Source organism: Mastigoproctus giganteus, chromosome 3, assembly GCF_048544385.1.
Source record: "Mastigoproctus giganteus isolate SK-2022 chromosome 3, ASM4854438v1, whole genome shotgun sequence".
Classification (NCBI taxonomy): Eukaryota; Metazoa; Arthropoda; class Arachnida; order Uropygi; family Thelyphonidae; genus Mastigoproctus; species Mastigoproctus giganteus.
This window is the reverse complement of record NC_143577.1, coordinates 98522054-98546803: the sequence shown is the minus strand read 5'-3', so window position 1 is coordinate 98546803 and position 24750 is coordinate 98522054. Positions and strand designations below refer to the sequence as shown.

At 38.2% G+C, this 24750-nt stretch overlaps 1 protein-coding gene across 1 annotated transcript in view; it reads left to right on the top strand.

The window, feature by feature from the left end:
* The window catches only part of LOC150088177 (ciliogenesis and planar polarity effector 2-like), a 175882-nt gene that overhangs the window by 27992 nt on the left and 123140 nt on the right, over nucleotides 1–24750 (top strand). The window contains exon 3 of the mRNA XM_090370602.1: nucleotides 3597–3724. Within this exon, the coding sequence (XP_090226728.1) occupies nucleotides 3597–3724 (128 nt within the window). The remainder of the gene's footprint in view (nucleotides 1–3596; nucleotides 3725–24750) is intronic.

The window sequence follows — 24750 nt, the reverse complement described above, 5'->3', positions numbered from 1 at the left end:
ATACAGATTTTGAACAATATTTTTGTAAATAATATACAATTACATACACAAGAGATAAAGAAAAACCTTCAAACGTTTAATGTAAAATTAAATTATATACAGATTTTGCACAATATTTTTGTAAATAATATACATACAATTGTGCTATGCATATTATGACTTTATCTTAAGAAAAATACATACAGTAATCACTTATTTTCTTCTGCACCTTCTTCTGGCTGATAATTTTGTTTTCAACATTTGTTTGGAGTGAAGAAACCATCGAAAGTCCTTCAGTATCTTCTTCATCGACGAAAAACATTTTTAAACGATTGATTTGTACGAGCGCTTCTTCCATTTTCATCGGTGGTTCGTCTTAAATATGTTCTTTGACAGAATGACCTCCTTCCATTTCTTCATCCTCATGAAGAACTTCTTGAACAATATCGATGATAATGTCATTGATATCTAGAGCACCATCTTCTGTAGTGAGGTTCGAGCCTATATCTTTATAGCCAGGGTCACTTGTAGCTGAAGTATCATACATTATCAATAGATGTTGAAGTTCTTGTTCTTCTTGTTGCTCCACATTGCTGTTCACAACTTCAATTTTTGCGTTTGAGAAGCCAGACTTTACAAAACAGTTCACAACCGTTTGTTTTCTAGTTGCATTTACTGAAGAGGAAATCCATTGAATCGCATCTAGGATGCTGATTTTCTTTGCAAGGTCACTTGCACATGTTACATCGTTCATGTTTGCAATGAGATGTCTTAAAACATGTTTTCTGTAGTGAAGTTAAAAATTTTTTATTATCCCTTGATCCAAGGGCTGACACTCTGCAGAAAAACGATTTGAATGTTGGACAATTCAATGTGCGGGTGAAATGCAGCATTATCCATGAAAAAAATAATTTTTGTTTTGACGAATCATGTTTTGGTTAAAGTGACTTGTCCATTTGCTCATGATATCTCGTGTCATCCACGCTTTTTTATTAGACTTCCAGTCAACATTCAAAAGATTCAACTTTATGCCCTTGAAACAACGAGGATTTTGTGGTTTTCCTATAACAAGAGGTTGTTCAAAGTTTCCCAGCATATTTATACACAATAGTACAGTCAGCTTTCCTTATAAATTTTTCCGCCCTGGCACCTTTCGCTTTTTAGACTCATTGTTTTTTCAGGAAGAGCTTTAAAAAACAACCGTTTCATCACAGTTGTAAATATCCTTAGCTTCAAAATCACGACATAAATCTTCCAATTTGATGGTCCACTCTGTTACAACCCCAGTATCAACAGATCCACCTTCACCACTTACAGTTTTCCAAGAAATTTTATGCCGAGTTTTGAATTTGTCTAGCCATCCCACAGAAGCTTTGAACTCATTTACTCCCATAGATTTCGCAACCTCCAAAGCCTTTTCCCTAATAATAGGCCCATTAATGGGAATTTTTTAGCACGTGCGCGACAAAACCACTCATACGTAATATTGTCAATTTGAAGTCCAACAGTTTTCGGGAATGATTTTTGAACCTGATCATTTCCGTGTTGCCAAAATTGTTTGAGCAGTTCATCTTTAGGATGTCGCTTACTTGCGTCTTCCCGGTTTTGAATTTTGCAGTGAGATTGCGAACACTATTTTTTTGCCGATCATACGCGTTAATGAGTTCGACTTGATCTTTTAAAGTTAAATGTTTACGAGAAGACATTGTGCACTTCACACGACACTGAACAAAACTGAAAACTGAAACTGAAAAGACGAAAGGCCGACCAAATTCCCCCTCCCCCTGCACACACCGAATTCATCAGAAGTTTTACACGTGCCTTAAAATTCTTGAAAAAGGGTTTAGAACCGCGACGTAAACCTTGATAAAATTCAGAGAATTGGAAATAGAAAATAAACACACGATTGAGGCAATATGCGGAAGAAAAGTTCCTAGAAAAAGAGCCGTGAGCTCGCCCGCTGTCCGTTATGTGGAGATCAAATTAAGTACTAATCTAAACGAAACAGTGCAGATTGCCTGTCCACATCTGTTACAGAGAATGTCCGCTAGACAGAAGCTGAAAACATGTTAAAACCAATAGAGGAGAGTTGGGGAATTCGAAAATGTCCATTGTAGAGAGATGTCCGATAGAGAGAGGTGTCCATTAGGAGAAGTTTCACTGTATATATACAAATTTCACACAAATTCGATAAATCCAGTGAAAAAATTCGTTATAGAGAAATTTTGCTATATAGAGTATCTTTTTTATTAGAAATTATCTAATTAGAAAATGAAAACGAATCTACATTTATTTTTAATGTATTTTATTTCAAAAACATACTTATTTAAATTACGTTTACACAATTTTCGCCGGTAAGTATCACAAATTAAAAAAAATCTATGTTAAAAATCTGCCTTTCTATGTTATCTAACCCGTTGGTTGATTACACTACTTTGCTGTTCTCTCCACATTAAAAGCATATCCTACTAACATTTATTTATAGTCGTTGGGCGCCTTCTACTCTACATAGTAGTAACCCAGGTTTATATTGCATCATATATTTCTATTTATTATTACCACTCCTGTACCTATTACTTATATTCTATATATATACACACACGCACACAATTTTTTTTATTTTTTTTATTTTTTTTTAAAGAAGCGAAACGTGCAGTTTGTGCAGTGCCACATACAGAAATTTAAAAAGGGGTGACCGATTAAAGGGGAAGAAATATTGTATTAAAAAAAAATTCTATATGAACAAACACATTATGTGAATATTATGTTTAGGTATGTGAGGTGAAAGAAATTACTTTTATGTAATATTAGTTAATTAAGTAAATTGACATATTTACTTTTCACTTCTATTAATCACAGAAAAAGCAAAAATTCGATTAATTTAAAAATAAAAGTCAAACATGCGTGAAATATAATGCATTTCAGGCATCTTTGATACACTACCCTAACCTGCATACACAGCTAACTTGTTTATCTCATACTCTTTCCTTGTTTTTTATTCAATGTGTTCTTTTAGACCTGTTTTGTTTTGTTAAACCAAAGGCAAGAACAAGATATTAAAGTAGTTTTATATTTTCTTGTAACAATATAGAAAAAAATATAACATTATAAAAAAATATAGTATTGTATGCAGCATTCAAGAGCAGCTGGGTGTCTTTACCTAATTTTCTCTTACACAATGCACTGATCTACATAATGTTCAGATAATTTTTTTGAAGCTTTCAGAAACAGTAAATGAATAAAATCAATGAAATACATCCACCCATTTTCTTGCTACTCGTGATCACTGGCCATATACTTTGTTGCGAATTGCATTAATGCAAAACCACCTAAATTTAGTAGTAGTACATATCATTTAACCTTGTTAAACTAAAATACATAAATCAAAAATTAATACATTTAGAAAGTGAAGTTTCTATTAGCATGTTTTATACTTGATTATGTCGGTCGTTTGTGTTAATTTTTTTTTTTGCATGATATTAGCAATCCCATTATGTTGTGCTCTCTCTCTTGTTTTTTATAAAATGTAATAAAATGTAATGAATATTGTTCTCAGCTTTTAAGTTTACTTCAGATTTGAATAACTATTAAAATGATTTAAAAACAAAATTTGTCAGGTTCCCAAATGACTGTTCTGCATTGTTTGGCCAACATGAAGCAGTGTCCAGATAAAAATCTACTCTTCGTTTTACAGTTTTGGGAAGTCGGTTCATCAGGGAAAAGACATAAAGATGACATATATGTAGTATGTACAGAATTAAATTAAAAGCAAATTTTATATTTTGTTAGTGTAGTTAACTTTGAAACCATCTTTATTTTCAATTTAAGCTTTCAAATAAGAATAGTTACTTGACTGTAACCACTTTTGAAATATCATTGTGTTAGCATATGCTGTTATATTTAAAGGTTTTTTTTTTTTTTTTTTTTTTTTGGAAATAGTTGTTCCCTGAATCATGTTATCCTTGGTCTGTTCAGTTTTTTAATAATATAGGATGGTTGCAGTGGAAAATATTGTTCCTTGTTCGTTCATGAGCATATTCTGAATATGGATATTTATAAGCCTTTTCTATAAATATGCATAATGTGATCAAAAAGTTTGGGGACCGAACTAGTAGTTTAGGAAATGAGGAAGTTTACCAACTGTTTGGATGAATCTCCTTCAAAATAGTCTCCTTGATATATACACTGATTGCAATACATCTGCAACTTCTGGAAACATTCCTGATAGGCCTCTTTTGAAATTTGGTAATAGTTCCTGTGCTGTGTTCTGAAGCATTTCCTCATCATTGCAAATTGTGATCATTCAAAGAGGTTTTGAGCTTTGGAAACTGTGTTTTCCCTGATGGCAAAGTTCCTGTATATAGATTATTGACAGAACCTTGGGCTGTTCTAGCAGCTTGTTTGTACTGTGTAGAGGATTTCATGTCAGCCTGTACAGTTACCCCTAAATATTTTTATAGTATTTTTATAATATTTATTATTACAGGGTACACTGTGTTGTACCCTTACCCATGAAAGATGTTTTATTTATGTGAAAACATCCTTGGCTTAAACAAGGTTAAAGGGATTTAGTATGAAAAGAATCTGAACACGTTTACCATTTTAAAGAATTTTTTTTTTTCAACAGTTTCATGAATTTGAGGTTGCAATACATGTTCAATAGGTAATCTACTTACAATGGGTTTGTGATAGCTAAAATATGATACATACACTTGAAATTGTAAAGAGTGTAAATGCCTTTGAAACACAGCATCAATTATAGTTCCATGATTAGTAGTCAATACAGATCTAGAAGTATTTAACATTAGTCAAAATTTATTTTATAAGAAATCAGTCAAAGGTTTGGATTGAGTATCTGCAAAATTAACATTGAAATCTCCACTAAGTATCACTGGTTTTCAGTCACATTTCTTGTGAGAAAATTGTTGTAGCAATGCAGCTCCTTCAATCGTGTAATCAAGTAAATCAAAATGGATGAATTCAATGATGTGTTCAATCTTTTGGTTAGGTGAAATGTAAATGACTACCGACAATATCATTTGACCGTCAGGAAGAAGGCATTCAGCTGCACAAATGTCTCCATCAGGTCTAACACTCACGGATTTGCTAGGCCCCGGGTGCCAAGCGATTGTGACTGAGCGATTTATCTGTGCCTTATAGTGCGATTTCCAAAAGGTGATATATAGTTCTTTTGCGTTCCTCTCGTTAAGTAATCTATTTATTTTATAACTGCTCTTGCTACAAAAGCACCTGTACAAAGCAAGAAAGGCAAGCCACCTTTCTTTTTTCATATTCTTATTACTAACCCCCTACTACTTCTCGCTTGGTCACACCAGGCACTGCTCCTGCCTCCCCGTGGCGGGGCCGGAAACCTTGGCAGAAAAGCTCATCTGCCAAGGGCGAAAAGGAGCAAAGATGGAGCAAAATGATTATCCATCTTTAGAGCCGACAAGCTCTCGGCCACATACTGAAATTGATCATGACATTTCACAACCCAAGAGGTTGAAAACAAATTCAACAACCAAAGAGTTTCCCTCCTTTTTAATTTTACACTCACTTTCAGAACAACCTCTCAGCAAATTATCTCCTTTCCTCATCCAGAAACACCTGGAGAGTATTGCAGGATCTCCGAAGACTGTGAGAAGGCTGCAATCTGGAGACCTTCTTTTAGAAACAACAAAAAGTAGACATTCAGAGAAACTCTTACAACTTTCAAATTTTGCTGGGATACCAATTAAAGTATCTCCCCATGCTACCTTAAATACATCCAAAGGTGTGATTTCTAGTTGGGATTTGTTGAACGTGACAGAGGATGAATTAACCCAAGAACTTCAGGATCAAAATGTTATTGCATCAAGAAGAATCATGACTAAAAAAGACAATAACCTTATGCCTACCAGGAATATCATTCTTACATTTAATTCCCCAAACCTACCATCAACAGTAAAAGCTGGCTATCTACTTTGCCGTGTTTGCCCGTATATACCCAATCCCTTGAGATGCTACAAGTGCCAAAAGTATGGTCACTCTCAGACAACATGTAGAGGAAACCCAGTTTGTCCAAACTGTGGATCTTCCGATCATACTCAGTCTGAATGTTTGGCGACAGAAAAGACATGTCCCAACTGTAAAAGTAACCATCCTGCATATTCTAGAACTTGTGAGAGATGGAAAACTGAGAAACAAATTGTTAAATATAAGGTTGAGAACAAGGTAAGCTTTCAAGAAGCAAGGAAAATAATTGCTCCTACCATGCCCAAACGTACCTATGCAAATGTTGCACAAAAACAACAAACAGTATCCACCCAAACTGAAGTTACTGTCCCCTCAAACATATCAATCTCTGACTGGGCTCGAGCTGTCCTCTCTCAGCAACAGTCCAGTAACCCCAAGCATTCAGATCAGGCAAGTAACACTCCTCTTACAATACCAGCGACATCTCCTACTCTATCGGAAGATCCAATATTAGAAATACATGCCGAAGAAGAAGAAATGGACACTGGTCGGCCAGTTTTCCTAAAAAAAGACAAACAAAAATTGGAACGTCATAAACCAATCACCTTCAAAAAGCAGTCAGATACATCTCAAACAATTAAACACAAATAATGGCCTTCATTGTACAATGGAACTGCAGAGGCTTTCGTTGCAACACAGATGATATCCATAATCTAATTAACCAGTATTCTCCAGTTGCTCTCTGTCTCCAAGAAACTTACTTAACCTCGCAAATATCTCCATCGATAAAGAACTACTGCCTTTATCGAAGAGATCGCAATACAGCAAATACTGCCCACGGTGGTGTAGCAATCCTGATAAATTCAAAGATCCCAACTAAGCATATCCCACTTCGAACGGAAATAGAAGCTGTTGCGGTTCGTATAACTCTCCATATTGCAATAACACTAGTCTCAATCTATTTACAACCAAACCATACTTATTGTTTAAAAGAACTTGAAGACCTCCTCATACAGATACCTCCATCTCTCTGTATATTAGGGGACTTTAATGGACACAATCCCCTATGGGGTGCTTCTAAATTGGATACACGTGGTCGACTCATTGAAAGACTTTTAGATGCACTAAACCTCACCATACTGAATACTGGCACGCACACTCACATTCAGCTCCCAACTGGACATACTTCAGCAATAGATCTTTCCATTTGTTCTCCAGTACTGATCCCGACCATAGAGTGGTATGTTATAAACGATCCTATGGGCAGTGATCACTTCCCAATCGTATGCAAGGTATTGATAGCACAGACTCCTTTAACTGAACCCTGCAGGAAATGGAAATTTACAAGAGCAAACTGGGCAAAATTTCAGTCATCAATCTCTTTCGATGAGGAAAAAATCCGTCTCCACCGTATTGATGATGTGACAGATTACATCACGTCGCATCTCTTAAACGTGGCTAAAGATACAATACCATTATCAAATCCACCGGGTCGAAAGCACTATAATTATTGGTGGAATGAGGAATGCACCAAAGCAAAAAAAGCAAAAAATAAAGCGTGGAATTTGTTTCGGCAATATCCAATCACAGCCAATCTGATAAATTATAAGAAAGTAAGGGCAAAAGCACGCTTCATACAGAGGCAAGCCAAAAAAGAATCCTGGACCCGTTTTGCATCAACAATTAACAGAAATACTGACAGCAAATTAATCTGGAAAAAAATTGGACAGCTCTCTGGTAAGTTTCCAACCATACCCTCTCCAGTCCTCTCCTGGAATGGGCGAGATTTAACTAGTCCCTCGGATATAGCTAACGCTTTGGGCAATACTTTTGCTGAGATCTCAGCAACATCAGCTTATACTACATCTTTCCAACGAATTAAAAACAGTCGAGAACGGTATTCTATTAACTTCCAAACTGCCCTCATTCTGCCATATAACAAACCTCTACAATATTCTGAATTATTGCATGCCATTAAAACAGCTCGTAATGGTGCCGCCGGACCAGATGGGATCTATTATATCATGCTGCAACATCTTGATGACAAAGCTTTGCGCCTCCTCCTGGTCTTTTACGACCGTATTTTTTTAGAAAAAACTTATCCAGCTTCTTGGCACCACTCTATTGTTTTGGCGTTCCTGAAGCCTGGAAAAGATCCAACCAATCCCCATAACTATAGACCTATATCTCTCAAGCTGCCTCAGCAAAATCCTTGAGAAAATTGTCCACAATAGACTCGTCTGGATCATAGAGTCACAACATCTAATGAGCAATAGTCAGCATGGCTTTCGACAAAACAGATCATGCTTAGATCTCATGATCAAGGCTGAATTTGCCATTCGCAATGCGTTCGTTAAACACGAGCATCTGGTAATGGTTACTATAGATATACAGAAAGCCTTTGACACCACCTGGCGACATGGCATACTTAGTGATCTTTATTCTCTCGGTCTACGGGGAAACCTTCCCATATTTGTACAGAACTTCCTATACACTAGATCGTTTCAAGTAAAATACCAAAATGACCTCTCTACAACTTTCATTCAGGAAGAAGGCGTTCCTCAGGGATCTGTGCTGAGTGCCACTCTTTTTGCTCTTAGAATCGATTCCATCACTAAACAGCTTCCAAACACAGTTGAGTCATATCTTTACGCGGATGACCTTTCCATTTCCTGTCATTCCCAAAGCATGAGATCAATTGAAAGGCAGCTTCAGATATCTCTGAATAAAATACAACAATGGGCCAACCTTAACGGCTATCGACTCTCACAACAGAAAACAGTTGCTATCCATTTTTGTCGACAACGCAAACTCCATCTGGATCCTGAACTCCAAATTTCCAACTTCTCCATCCCAGTCAATAGTAACATCAGATTTCTAGGATTAATCCTTGACAACAAATTAAATTTCTTAGACCATATTAAAAATGTACGTACTTCCTGTTTAAAAAAGTTAAATATACTCAGAACTTTATCCGCACTAACATGGGGTGCAGATCGCACCTCCTTACTTCGGCTATACAGGGCATTAATCCGATCCCGTCTTGATTATGATGCTCCTGTCTATGATTCTGCCAGAGCAAGTGTTTTGCACTGGCTTGGTCCAGTTCAACACAGTGCTTTGAGGATTGCACTTGGAGCTTTCAGAACATCACCAGCACATAGCCTCTACATTGACGCTCATGAGCCCCCGTTAACACTACGTAGGAAAACACTGCTACTGAAGTATGCTGTCAAAATACAAAGTTGTGCCTCACATCCAATTCAGTCATACTTATTTAATCCACCATTAGAAAACCTCTACAGAAGTAAGCCTAGTATAGTAAAACCAGCTGGTCTTTGTCTTCTTGAACTGATGCAAGTTTGGAAAGTTTCCATTCATTCTGTACAAGAAGTAGTAACATGCATTCAACCACCATGGACTCTTACTCCTCTACCCACCTGTGACACTTACCTTTGCCAGTGGGGAAAAAATGTTCTTCAAGCATCAAATGTGAAACAGCTTCATGCAACTCACACTCACAAATATTTTGACTTTTCTCCAATTTATACAGATGGCTCTAAATCTAACTCAAATGTTGGAGCAGCAGCAGTGTTCCTAAATACCACTGTTTCAGCAGCCCTTCCACCTGAATTCAGTATATTCTCAGCAGAATTATATGCAATTATACTAGCCTTAGAAAATCTCTGTTCTGACTGCTCATTAAAATTTGTTATTTACACTGATTCCCTCAGCTCAATTATGGCATTATCTAACTCCACAGATAAAGTTCACCCTTTTCTAAATGAAATTAGAAGATTATTACTGCAGATTGAAGAGTGCCACCAAATGATCACCTTCTGCTGGATTCCAGCACATTCTGGAATTTCTGGTAATGAACTGGCCGATAAAGCGGCAAAAAATCCATCTACCTTAGATTTAACCACTATCCCTGTTCCAGCATCAGACTACCCACAAATCATTCGTGATGCATGCCTAACAGAATGGACAGCACTCTGGCACTCTCAAACACATAACAAACTTTTTCAATTGAAACAGGATCCTAGAATTTGGCGTTCCAGTGTCCGTTCATCAAGACGAGAAGAGGTACTCCTTTCAAGATCAAGAATAGGCCATACACATTTGACTCACCTTCATTTACTCACAGGAGATGATCCACCACAGTGTCCACATTGTTTTCTAAATCTGACTGTGAAACACATTCTCATTGAATGCCCACACTATAATCAAGACAGAAATACAACCCTGCTATCTTTGGTTAACCTTCGCAAACCAATAACTCTAGAGAATGTCACTGGTGACAATGCAAATATCCCTGAATTTTTTAACTTTCTGAAGAAAATTGGAGTTTTTAGTCATTTCTGATTTTTGCCTCTTCTAACATAACAAGAAATTCTCATATATTATATATATTATTACAATAAAGGAATAGGCGCATTATAGCCAAAGCAGCTTATGCGCCAGAAAACCCCCACAACAACAACAACGAATTTGCTAGAAGTTTGTCGATAAATCACTTCCATATGAGAAGTAACAACATGAGTATGATTTTCTCTCTTATGATAAACTGCTACACCACCAGCTTGTTGATCTTCTCATTTGAATTGAATGACAATCTTATTGATCTTCTCATTTGAATTTAATCGAAATTAGGTATGCTTACTTCTTTGTTATTTAGCCACGTTTCAAAAAGTAGAAGTAAATTGGATTGTTGTGTGACTGCATAAGTGAGATCATCACTGTGAGCACAAACTTTGACAATTTAATGCTAGAATGGAAAGATCTTGCTGTTTACTGATGAACTCGTATCAAGTATCTTGCATGGTAAATAGAGGACTACTCAACAACCTGGTCATTTCAGCTTGAAGTGCAAGAGTAGATGTAACGTTTCTCAGTCCATGATAAAATTTCTTTTCTCCATTTGCAGCAATAATGTAAAGATCGTTGATATCGGTAACTCGAGATAATGCAACATAAACTAGTTGTTTCTTGTGATATTTCTTGTATTCATAAACTGCTTAATCGAAAGTGCCTCCCTGAGATTTATGGAGGGTAATAACACAAGCCGGTATTAGTGGAAAATGTTTCGTTTAGCCGAGATCATTCTGTTGTTATTCAACGAAACACTTGTACTTCGTTTTGCAATTGGTACAGCTTCTAAATGGATTTCTCTAGCTTATAGAAAACCGACAAGCCTTTGTTCTAGCAAGTTGACCCACAGCAGATGATCCTGGAAATCCTTCAAAACCTGTATGGCTTTGAAGCAGCTTCTTGATAAGAAGCTGATATAGAAGGTTGATGTTGATCAAAATCGTGAGAAGCAGATTTTATCAAACATTGCTTTTTTTTTTTTTTTTTTGTTCTCTGTTTTTGAACTTGTTCTTTTGTCAATGTGGGAAGCTTCTTCGGTGACTTCGAAGCTTTTATTCTTGCATACTTCTCTCGATTTCCCTCATCTGGAGTTTCAGCCATCTTAAGAATACTTTTATAGGAGTTGCTGTTACTAAAAATACTTATATTTTTAGAGACCTTGAATTCCTGGAACCTTTGTTTCTTCCTTAGAAATAAAGGTCCTGCTGGCATCCTCTTCTAGCACAGACCTGTCTCATCTGCATTAAATACCTGCTTTTGCGAGTAGCCTTCCCTCTGGATTAAATTTAACATTTCAGTAGGATATCAGTTGGCTGCAGACTGGTTGTCACTTGCAGCTTGGCGCCTCCGTAGCCAGGTGGGCAGAAGCAGCAGTGCGTAGCACACGCTTCTTGATTAGACCGAGGTTCGAGCCTGTGACCACCAAATACAGAGGATGCAGAAAGGTCAGGGATGACCACCGCATATTCCCGGCGCAATATGGCCTTAGTTGCTAATGCTCCTAAAAAACCAAATAACAAAAAAAAAAAAAAAAAAAAAAAAACGCAGCTTTTCTGCTAAACTTTTGTTGTGCATATTATAGCACTTGAGAAAGTTGTGTAACTATCCCTTACTTGTGAAAAATCCAGTCAAAAAATGACACCCAATTTTATGTGGTAGAACTTGAGGTAAGAGCATACCTTGGCTGTGAGTTTATACATTTTAGCTAAAACACACCGATGAGCCAAAACATTGACTACCTACCTAATATGATGTTGGTCCTCCACGTGCAGCCAAAACAGCTAATTTCCGACGAGGCATGGATGCTACAAGATTTCTACATGTCTTGTTGTATCTGGTACCAACACGTAACCAACAGATACTTTAACTCCTGTAAGGTCCATGGTTGAGATGCTGCAGATCAGAGTTGCTGTTCCAACACACACCACAGGTGCTGGATGGGATTGATGTCTGGAGAATTTGGAGGCAAGTGCAATACCTGGAAGTCTTCCTCATGTTCTGCGAACTATTCTCAAATAATCCGGGCAGTGTGGCATGATGCATTATCCTGCTGAAAGACGGCACCGCCAGAGGGGAAGACCGTTGCCACGAAAGGGTGTACCTGGTCAGCAATTATGTTTAGGTAGGTGGTAGACGTCAGATGCCCAGCACATGGATGACTGTACCAAGGGTATCCTAGCAGAACATCGCCCAAAGCATGACACTGCCGCCACCAGCTTGTTTTCGTCCCATGGTGCATCCAGGCACCATAACTTCCCCAGGTAAACGATGCATGCGTACCTGGTCATCCACATGGTGCAATGGAAACGTGATTCATTGGACCCGATGACCTTCTTCCAATCACTCAAGGTCCAGTTTTGATGCTCGCGTGCCCATTGTAGATGATGTCCCCAGTGAACCGTGATTAGCATGGGCACTTGGAGTGGCCTCCAGCTATGCAGCCCCATTTTCAGCAGGGTTTGATGTACTTTGTGTGGTGACACATTACTCCTGTCACCAGCATTCCAATTACCAGCTAGATGCACTACAGTTGCCCTTCTGTTTTGCCACATACCATCTGGGAGAGGCTTCGCTCACCTCAAGCATCGATGAGCCATGGTCATCCAACACCTCGCCAGCGGTTCTTGAGTTCACCTTCTCGGACCACTTTTGGTAGGTACTAACCACGGCTGACGGTGAGCACTCCACCAGCCATGCTGTTTTGGATTTACTCTGACCCAGTCGTCTGGCCATTACAATTTGGCCTTTGTCAAACTTGCTTAAGTCTGCTGTCTGTCCCATCTGAAGAACAAGAGTAACACTTGTTACCTGGCAGGGTATGTCTGCCAGGGGCAAAGGTTGATGACGTTGTAGAGTGGATATCATCTTTTAAGGGCACAAAAGGTGATATAGTTGTACACGTTGGCACCAATGATATTAGGAGTAGGAGACCGGCAGAATTACTTAACAAGTACAGGTCACTGTTGAACAAAAGCCGAGAATTAGGGTTGAATTTGAAAGTGTCTGCAATTCTGCCCAGACACGATAGAAGGGAGTATATGATGAGAGCCTTGTCGATCAATTCGGCCCTGGAAAGAATGTGCAAGACTTAAGGGGTAGAATTTTTTTCAGCCTGGACTGTACTTGTTAACAGGAGAGACTGCTTCTATAGGGATGGGATACACTTAAAAAGAAAGGGTGCAAGAATATTTGCTAATGCTATCGAGGCAGTGCTAGGTGGGTCGGAAAACTGATAGCTTGGGGGGATACAAGGACTAATAGTTTAACAGTAGCCGTAGGCAGAGGTGAAGGTGAATCTTGCACAACTTCTATTAGAATAAGTAGCGACCATGAGCGTGGGGTGTTGGGGGTTTCAGGGACGGATGGCAGTCATCCTGAAATAGGTGGGTATATGGGATGTGTTAGGGTAACTAAGAATAGGAGTAGGAGCATGTATACCAATGCTAGAAGTATAGTAAATAAATTTGATGAATTTGAAGTGTTGGTCAAGACATCAAAGGTGGATATTGTTGGGATAGCAGAGACGTGGTGTCACACAGATATAAGGAATGCTGAACTGGAATTTTGGGAGTACAATGTGTACAGAAAGGATAGACAGGATAGAAAGGGAGGTGGTGTTATGCTGTTAATTAAGAAAAACATAAAATCAAAAGAAGTGCATCCAGTTGATATAGATGAACAGTGCACTGTTGAGTCAGTTTGGTGTGACATAAGCACCGCGAAAGCAAAAATAAGAGTAGGAGTCTGTTATAGGCCTAATGACTCGAATGAGTACAATGAACAATTGTACAGAGAAATAGAGTGGGCTAGTAAATCGGAATGTCTTATAATGGGGGATTTTAACTTCCCAGATATTGACTGGAACTTGTGGGTTGGTCACTCACACACTAGTCAGACTTTTGTGGATTTATTGGATGATTGTTTTCTGCAGCAGCATGTTCGAGAGGTAACCAGAGAAAGTAATACACTTGATCTGGTTATCAGCAGTGATCATTCGTGTATTAAGAATTTGCAGATAAAGGATCCACTAGGTGGCAGTGATCACAGTGTACTGATGTGGGATTTACTTAAAGATTTAATTACCATCAGGGGTAAAGGAAAGGGTTTTTGCTTCCGTAAAGGTGAGTACAGTGCTCTACGACAGTTTTTAAATTCTGTACAGTGGGATCAACTGACAATGTTACCAACAGTAAATTCTAAGTGGGAAACGTTCAAGGAATTAATCGTGGAAGCTACTAAAATTTTCATACCTATTAAGAAATATTGTTCAGGGTTTAGACCTAAGTGGTTATCTAATGAACTAATGAGACTCGTAATAGAGAAGAAAAATGCATGGGATGCATATAAATTATCAAGCGACTCAGAAGCCTATGGCAGATATAAGCTAGTCTTTAATCAGGTGACAAAGGAGGTTAGGCAGGCGAAGGCAGATTACGAGAAATCCTTTGCAAAAGATGCTAAGAAAAACAGCAAGGATTTCTTTACTTATATAAACTCTAAAAGGAAGGGGATGAATCTGATCGGTCCACTTGACATCGATGGTTCCACTGTTGATGATCCTGCTCAGATAGCAAACAAACTGAATGAGTATTTTGCATCTACATTCACACATGAGGAATTATTAAGGTTTGAAAATGGCAGAAGGTTATCAAATTGTAGCAGGATACTTAACGATTTTGGAATAACTGAAAGCAAAGTGGAGGAGAAATTGTTGAAGTTAAACATAAGAAAAGCACCTGGGGTGGATGGGATCTATCCAGTTATATTAAAGGAGGTGGCAAAGCAACTAAGCAAACCCTTAACCATAATTATGAAAGCGTCCTTGGACTCAGGGGAGGTTCCCACGGACTGGAGATGTGCAAATGTATCCCCAATTCACAAAGGGGGATCGAAGGGTGACACGAGTAATTACAGACTAGTTAGTTTAACTTCTCTTCCGGTTAAAATAATGGAGTCACTGGTTAAAGATGCATTGCAGGATCATCTAGACAAGACTGCAGCAATAATTCAGACACAGCATGGGTTTGTTAAGGGAAAGTCTTGTCTGACAAATTTGATAGGATATTATGATGTGGTTACAAAGGAACTGGATGCAAAAAATAATTTTGATATCATATATTTGGATTTCAGGAAAGCTTTTGACACTGTTGCGCATGGAACACTATTGTACAAATTGGAGCAGAATGGTATTAAGGGTAATTTGCTACAATGAATAAAAGGATGGTTAAGTGGGAGGAGACAGAGGGTGGTAATCAATGGGTGTTGCTCTTCTTGGACTAATGTTATTAGTGGAGTCCCACAGGGTTCAGTGTTAGGTCCACTGTTGTTTTGTATATTTATCAATGATATTGATGAAGGTATATCAGGCTTAATGTCAAAGTTTGCAGATGATACAAAGGTTGGCAGGGTTGTTAATGACAGTAATGTCAGTGTGCTACTGCAACAGGATCTAGATAATTTGGGCAGATGGGCTAAGAAGTGGCAACTGAAGTTTAACCTTGAGAAATGCAAAGTACTGCATATGGGTAGAAGTAACCCCAGAGAAACGTACCAACTGTGTGGTACTACACTTAAGGTGTTAGAAAATGAAAAAGACCTGGGAGTAATTGTGCAGTCAGATATGAAGTTTTCTGAGCAATGCAGACAGGCTGCCAGGGCAGGTCATTGTGTTTTGTCAATGATATATAGGAATTTTGCTAGCAGGGAAAAGGTGATTGTCCCTCTGTATAAGGCAATGGTCAGGCCACGCCTTGAGTACTGCGTACAGGTCTGGAGGCCTGATTTTAGGAAGGATGTAGATTTACTTGGGCGTGTACAGAGAAGGGCAACAAGATTGGTGAGGGGAATGATGGGATCCTCTTGCCAAGAGAGGCTTAAGTTCTGCAAATTGCAGTGGCTGGAGACTAGGCACCTGCGCGGTGATCTGATTGAGGTACATAAGGCCTTGAATGAGTTGATCACGCTGAATTCTGATGGGATCCTTCCACTTGTTCAGATTACGAACCTAAGGGGGCATAAATTCAAATTAAGAAAAGACAGATGTAGAATATATGTGTGGAAATTTGCCTTTAGCCAGTGGGTGGTTAATTGCTGGAACAAACTTCCATCTGTCGTGTGAAGTTGATAGGTTGAATAAATTTAAGGAGTAACTGGACAGGCATTTGGAGGCAATGGTGTGATTTTTTTTTTTTTTTTTTTTTTTTTTTGGCTGATGCTGCATAAGCTCATACACTTGCTTTCTTGCATCATATGCCACTACTACTATTAACGGAGCTCAGTATCAGGTGTTTTTTATACTGCATCTTGACCCGCACTCGGGCTGTAGTTCACCTGCAGTTGCTTCGATTTGCATAACGACTCACTGGTCATAATGATTTGGCTCATCGGTGTATGTGTGAAGTGCAGTGATTGGCTACACGAATGGATTTGATCATTTCCACCTTAACCCACTGCTTCGTTTCAGCTAAGGGCAACTGGTTGGAAACACTTAAACAACTGGAAATTTTAAAGTCGGAAATTGATCAAAATGTTAATATTGTTAACTACTTTTTCTATGTATATACAGTCAGTCCTCGTATAACACGTGTTTACACTACACGAAATCGATCATACATGATTTATAAATAGGGGAACGATATCTTATATAACACAAACCGAATTTGCTTATGCATGATTCGCCTTTGTGTTTACAAGAAATGACAGTCGAATGCGGAATCACCCCAACTGAATGCTACACGATAGGAATGAAGAGAAGATTCTGAAAATGTATTTATGTGTTTTATATCAGTGAAGGGGAAACACATTTCACCATAATAACGTAAAAACCCATGCAATTCCAGCTATCAGTATAATCGCAAATGCAATTAGATCGAGTTTGCTACCAGTTTATAAGATTCCACAAGCAGAAACACAACTGGAAATTGTTTTTATTGTTTTATGATAGTAACCCCCAGAAATGTGCTTTAGTAAAATGTGTGATGTTAATAGTGTATCTCTGCCTTTACGGTGTTGTTTATTCAGTTGCTACATGCGTGCAGCTTTGTTTATGTGTATCAGCTTTGTTTATGTGTATATGCCTCCTCGTTTTGTAATTGTGCTTTATTCCCTAAAAATGAGTAAAATACTGAAGGTGTGAAAAGGAAGCGTCCTGGTTAAGACACTGCAGATTCAGAGAGAAAAAAGAAAAACAATATCGATAAACAGAGGCAGACTGGATCAAAAATTTTTACCCAGGAAAATTTGTAGTGGCCTGATACTAGGGTTTATGGCCAAAATCACACTGGCCTCCGGCCCACCAGGGTTTCCCCGGTAAGGCTTATGGCCAGTTCGCCTCTGTCGATAGAGAAGAAATATGAAATTGTGAAACGCTTTGAGCGAAATGAAAGACCATGTGATATTGCACATGCTACAGACCTAAATGAGGCAATGCCGAGAATTAGAAAGAATGCAGAGAAAATAAAAACAACTTTCATAGCAGCAACAACTCAAAGTGTAATTAAAATACATTAGATTAAGACACAAAGAATTGGAAGAGATGGAACGGCTGTCATCTGTTTGGATAGAAAATCAAACAAAGTACAAGTTTGCTTATAATAGAAGCAAAAGCATTAGCAATATTTTATTACGTAATAGTCGTAATAAAATATGTAAGTATTTTATTACGATTATTTATTGTGTTTGGTAATGTTTTGGTTACAAATGTGTGTTCAATCTTGGGTGGCCAGCACCTAACCCTATTTTTCCCATAGGGCCTGTTGTTTATATTGCACGATTTTGTATTGCATGAGGGTTTCTAGGAACACAACTATCATGCTATATGAGGACTGACTGTATTTGACTTTTTTTTTTTTTAATAAAGAAAATTTAACTAATAAATAAAATATACATACCATCATCATCATTACATTACACAGTGTATGAAGTTTTATTAAAGGAGTAGCACTAACGGGAGTTTCTCTGCACATCTTTGTACACTGATGTTAAGAGTATAGTAAAAAAAAATTGAAATACTGATTGAATCATGAAATGTGGACATTGTAGGACATTGGAAACATGATGCTACTCAGACATAGGAATGTGGAATTTTGATATGGCAGTACAATGTGTACAGAAAGTACATGGATTTTATGTGTAGCTTTGTCAAGTTTGTTCCAGCAATCAACTACTTGCTGGCTAAAGGCAAATTTCTGCACATCTAGGTGCCTTCCTAATGTTTCACTTCAACAATTTCTCCTCCACTTTTCTCTCAGTTATTACAAAATCATTAAGCACCCTGTTACAGTTCCAACCGATTCTCTCAATGCCACCTCGTGTCTCTCTTTTGAGTATTTCTGCAAAGACAGTTATGTGTTATGTGGTGTGACTGACATCTTAGCAATCAGGCAGCAAAAGTCACTTGGAATTTCACTGGCTGGCTCTTGTTCTTGCCATATAAAAGTATTCCATATTCTGTACAAAATTAAATAACAATTTTTGGATTCTTACTACAACCTTGGGGTTAGAGTGAGAGTGCCTATTAAAGGAAATGAGAGGAGGAGGAGATAGTAGGAGGGCAGATAGATATACTACAAAATAAAATTTAAAATTATTTTTAAAAATTAAAATTAAATATAAAGAAAATAAAAAATAAAACCAAAATTGCATAAGATGCGATATGAAATGAAGGACTTGGATAGGAATGATATTTCAGGTGACATTTACCTTACACCTCAAGCTCTTATAGATGATGAGACGATCAGAACGCTGAGCTGGTGCCTAATTTCTTGACAGTTGTGAAGTAAAACTAAATTACTTGTTAAGTAAATCTGCAGATCTCCTACTCTTAATGTCATTAGTGTCAACGTATACAACAGTATCACCCTTTGTTCCCTTAAAAAATATCTACTTTACGATGTCATCAACTTTTGCCCCTGGCAGACATACCCTGGTCCTATTCCACGTATTCTTTTTACACAGTATATTACCCTTCTCCCTGACAATGGAGTCACCGACAATAACTAGCTCCTATGGACCAACGCATTTTGCTTTAGAAATTGCCACTGTGTTGACTAATGCCGAAGTGTGAGCTCTGGCGTTGAGTAGAGCAGCTGAGAGCTTTGAAGAGTCGGGTATCTACCCAACTCTTCAAACTCTCATAGGCACGCATCAGACACTGAGTTAGTGCCTAATTTCTTGACACCCTGCGCTTAGCACACACAAGGAGGCTTGCTTATTTTAACATTAAATCAGCTCACACACCAACCATAAGAATAAGTATTTACTGTAACTAAAATATTTACATATTAAAATAAAATAACTATTTACAAAAACTGCTCTTATATTAAATTAAATTATATACATGTAAAAACATTAAAACTGTGATAAAATCCTTAAGATAAAATACACTAAAATAAACCGGATTAAAAGCGATAAAAACAATAAAAGTCTCTGGAGCTTTCGGAAGCATCGGCTTCCTTCCTCAGCAATAACAAAACTTCCTGCAGCACGTCCATATATAACAGGCTCACGGTACCTATACACGTGGTGCAATCGGCGCATGGTCTGAACTGGAAGCGGAAATAGCTCGGGAACGTGTTAAGCAGAACCGTTCATCCGTACTTAGGATGATAGTTTCAAACAGAGGATGCATACGCATACCTCTGTCCCTATTCATAATATTGTGGTCGGATGAACAGATTCGTAGGCTCTCGAGCCATTTACGGTTCCAGAACCCATGTGCTCGATCCACGATAACCGCATCCTCTGGGGAAATTTGATGCTGCTTCTCCCAAAAATGTTCGGCCACAGCAGATTTATTGTAATCAGCAGTTTTTATAGCATTTGCATGCTCCCCCAGACGATCCTTGAGCCGTCATTTTGTCTCACCCACATAACATTCCCCACAATCCGGGCATTTTATCCTGTATACTACTCCACTACTCAGGTCGCCGACCGGTCTAGCCGGGTGGGTAAAGTGCCTGCCCGGCAGCCCAAAGGTCGCGGGTTCGATTCCCGCCTTGGGCTTGGATCAAAGTACTGCAAAAACCTTGGGAGGTGCATTATGGCCACAGAAGCCTATGCGCCAACAACTACCAAAAAAAAAAAAAAAAACCACTCAGGTCCTTTGCTATTGGGTCTTTTACCTGAGACAACACTGTGTGCAACCTCCGCCCGGGAAGCTGCACACAGCATGTTTTATAACCCCGCAAAACTCTAGCGAGATGCTCAGTAACGCCCAGATAGTAAGGAATGTATGCGGTAGCCACAGGAACAAACGGTTCCTGACGGTTAGACTCTATTCCTTTACTAAATCTGTCTATGATCCTCTGGGGGTATCCGCATTTATCGTTATCCAGCACCACTATGGTGTACCAAGGTGTTATGTACAAACAGGTTCATGGTACTCCTATTAGCGCCATCGTGGCCAATCTGGCCATGGAGGAGTTAGAGGACAGGGTTTTTAGTGGATGTCAGTTTCCCATAAAGAAATGGAAAAGGTATGTTGATGATACCTTTACCGTGGTCCAGAAGGGGAGAGAGAATGATGCACTTCATTGGCTTAATAGCTTCTCCCAATTTATACAATTTACCTCAGAGGTGGAAACAGGAGGTATCCTTCCTTTCTTGGATGTACTGGTCTCTAGGGTAGGCCCCAGGCTCAAAACTTCTGTGTTTAAAAAAACCTATGTGCAGAGGCCAGTACACCCATTATAGTTCAGCACAAGCTGGGCAGCATAAGAATAGTATAGTGAAAGCTCTACTAGATAGAGCAGGGTCACACTGCACCACCTCTGAGGACAAAGAATGTGAAATTAGACGAGTCACAGCAGACCTTAGAAAATGCGGATACCCCCAGAGGATCATAGACAGATTTAGTAAAGGAATAGAGTAACCGTCAGGAACCGTTTGTTCCTGTGGCTACCGCATACATTCCTTACTATCCGGGTGTTACTGAGCATCTCACTAGAGTTTTGCGGGGTTATAAAACACGCTGTGTGCAGCTTCCCGGGTGGAGGTTGCACACAGTGATGTCTCAGGTAAAAGACCCAATAGCAAAGGACCTGAGTAGCTGCTTTGCTGCCTCCTTTAATATAACTGGATAGATCCCATCCACCCCAGGTGCTTTTCTTATGTTTAACTTCAACAATTTCTCCTCCACTTTGCTTTCAGTTATTCCAAAATTATTAAGTATCCTGCTACAATTGGATAACCTTCTGCCATTTACAAAACTTAATAATTCCTCATGTGTGAATGTAGATGCAAAATATTCTTTCAGTTTGTTTGCTATCTGAGCAGAATCATCAACAGTCGAACCATGGATGTCAAGTGGACCAATCAGATTCATCCCCTTCCTTTTAGAGTTTATATAAGTAAAGAAATCATTGCTGGTTTTTCTTAGCATCTTTTGCCAAGGAGTTTGGCAAAACGTTTGGCTGAAACAAGAAGAAGAAATGAATCACTTATAAGTTTATCAAGTGGAAATCTGCTGTACACCAATGGAAACAGTGAAAGGAGTAAAGGTGGTGTTGGCTTTCTGGTCCATAAAGATATAAAAAACATTTTTCAATTCAAAAGTACATCGAAAAGGGTGTCAAGACTAATACTCAGGATTTCTAAGAGATACAAGCTAAAGGTTATAATGATTTATGCACCAACATCAAGCCATGGTGATGAAGAGGTTAAAGAAATGTACGCTGAAATTGAGAGTCTTCTAGATGAGTAGAAAACCCACTACACTATCATTCTGGGGACTTCAATGCTAAGGTTGGAAAAAGACAAAACAGCACAGAAAGGAGAACTATAGGAAATTTTGGAATTGGTGAAAGAAATGAAAGAGGTGAAAGACTTGTCGAATTTGCAGAATCTCAAGGAATGTCAGTAATGAACACTTTTTTTCAAGAAAAGGGTGAACAGAAAGTGGACATGGAAGGGTCCAAATGGATTAACAACTAATGAAATCGACTTTGTCCTCACTAACAGAAAATGTATCGTGAATTATGTTACTGTCCTGAGTAAGGTAAATGTTGGAAGTGATCACAGAATGGTAAGATGCACATGATATAGATGTAGGAAAAGAAAGGAAAAAACTGAATCGAGTAAATAGTATGAAGGTCTTTGAGATAAAAGAAGAGGAGAAAAAGCAGTATGTACTGGAACTTAAGAACAGGTTGGAGCTTCCAAGACCAAGATATCGAATGAAGAATATTACAACTTTCTGAAAGTGATAATGCCCAAGAAATCTATAGGGAAAAAGAAATCCAGAGAAGAAAAAATTAGTCAAGAAACACTTGTCATGATGAACCGAAGACGACAAATGAAGAGCAAGATAAACACTGACAAGGAGAAAATTGAGTATATTGAGTTATGCAAAGTTATTAGAAAGAAACTCAGAGAGGACATAAGAAGATTTAACACAAGAAAAGTAGAACAAGCATTTAGGGAAAACAAAGGACTTAAATCAGCAGCCATGAGCAGTAATACAGAAAGACAAATGATACTGAAACAGAAGAATAATGATGGTGTACTTATAAATGGCAGAGAAGGCATAATTCAAATAAAAAGAAGACCACTATAGAGAATTATACAAGGAACGAGGGAATGATGCCAGCAGTGGGGAAGATGGATCGCAAATTAGTAACACATACGACATACCCAATATTCTTCCTGATGAGGTAGAACATGCGTTGAAGAAAATGGAGAATCAGAAAGCCTCGGGGGAAGATGAAGTTACTGTAGAGTTGTTAAAATTGGGAGGAAGAGACATAACACAAACTGGCAAGATTCTTCACAGAATGCATTAGAAAAGGTGTGCAATGATGCCTAAGGAGTGGAATAATGCAATCATAGTTTTGTCCTATAAGAAAGGAGATAAATCTGAAATTGGAAATTATAGACCAATTAGCTTGTTATCCCACATCTACAAATTGTTCACAAGGGTCATTACTAACAGATTAGAAAGAATACTTGAGGAAAATCAACTGAAAGAGCAAACTGGCTTTAGGACAGAATTCTCAACTATGGATCACCTTCACGTAATATCATAGCTAATGGAGAAAACAAATGAATATAAAACACCATTATGCCTGGCATTTGTGGATTATGAAAAGGCATTTGACTCCATACAGTATAAGGCAATGTTTCGGGCACTGGAAAGACAAGGCATAGGTACCTCATATATTATGATTTTGAAGAAAATATATGAGAACGCTACCTCCTTTATTAGACTAAGCAAAGACAGTAGTAAATTTAAAATTTAGAAAGGAGTTCGACAAGGAGACACGATATCTCTGAAGTTGCTTACTGTTGCCCTTGAGGAAGCTCTCAGAAGATTAGACTGGTTGCAGAAAGGAGTCACTGTGAATGGAGAGTACCTAAACCATTTACGATTTGCAGAAGACATTGTGGTCATAAGCCACAATCCAAAAGAATTAGAGGAAAATCTTAATCAGTTATGCACAGTTAGTAAGGATTTTGGACTGTAGATGAATATGGCTAAAACAAAAGTAATGATGAACAAATATGCCACAGAAAGGAACATAATGATTGAAGGAGCAGTAATTGAACAGGTGGAGTCATATACTTATCTGGGACAAGTTATTAGCTGTAATAATAAATGGCTGGCACTCAAGAGAAGAATAATTTTGGATGGATAGCATTCAGGAAATATAGTCACATACTGAGGAGCAATATCCCAGTTTGTCTGAAACATAAAATAATGAACCAATATATACTCCTCACAATGAATTATGGAAGTGAAACTTGGGCACTCACCAAAGGAATGGAAGAGAAGCTAAGAACTACACAGCAAAGAATGGAACAAATTATATTGGGAATCACTGTTAGATAAGAAGAGAAACACATGGATTAGGCAGCAAACTCTAATAAAGGACATTCTTATCAAAACTAACGAACTAAAATGGACTAAGAAAATAACAGAATGGTATCCAAGAGGAGCTAGAAGAAAACTTGGAAGACAATGGTGGAGATGGATAGATGAAATTCATGAGCTTTTGGGTGGTAAATGGATGGCCATTGCACAAAACAGAAGGAACTGGAAAGTTGCTGGAGAGGCCTTAATCTTGCAGTGGATTGAAAATGGCTGATGATGATGATGTCTAAGTTTGCAGATGAAATAAAGGTTGGCAGGGTGGTTAATGACAGTGTGCTACTGCCACAAGAAAAATTATGCATTTGGTCTGTGAAATAGAAATTGAGTTTTAACTCTGATTAATGCAAAGTACTGCATATGGGTAGTATTAATCCCAAATTAACTTATAAACTGTGTGGTACTATGCTCAGATTAGTAGATAATGAAAAAGAACTGAGGGTAACTGTGTAGTCAGATATGACATTCTCTGAGCATTGTAGACAGCTCATGGAGTTATGTCAATGATATACAGGAATTTTTCTAGCAGGGATAAGGAGATGATTATTCCACTGTATAAGGTAATGGTGAGGCCACATTTT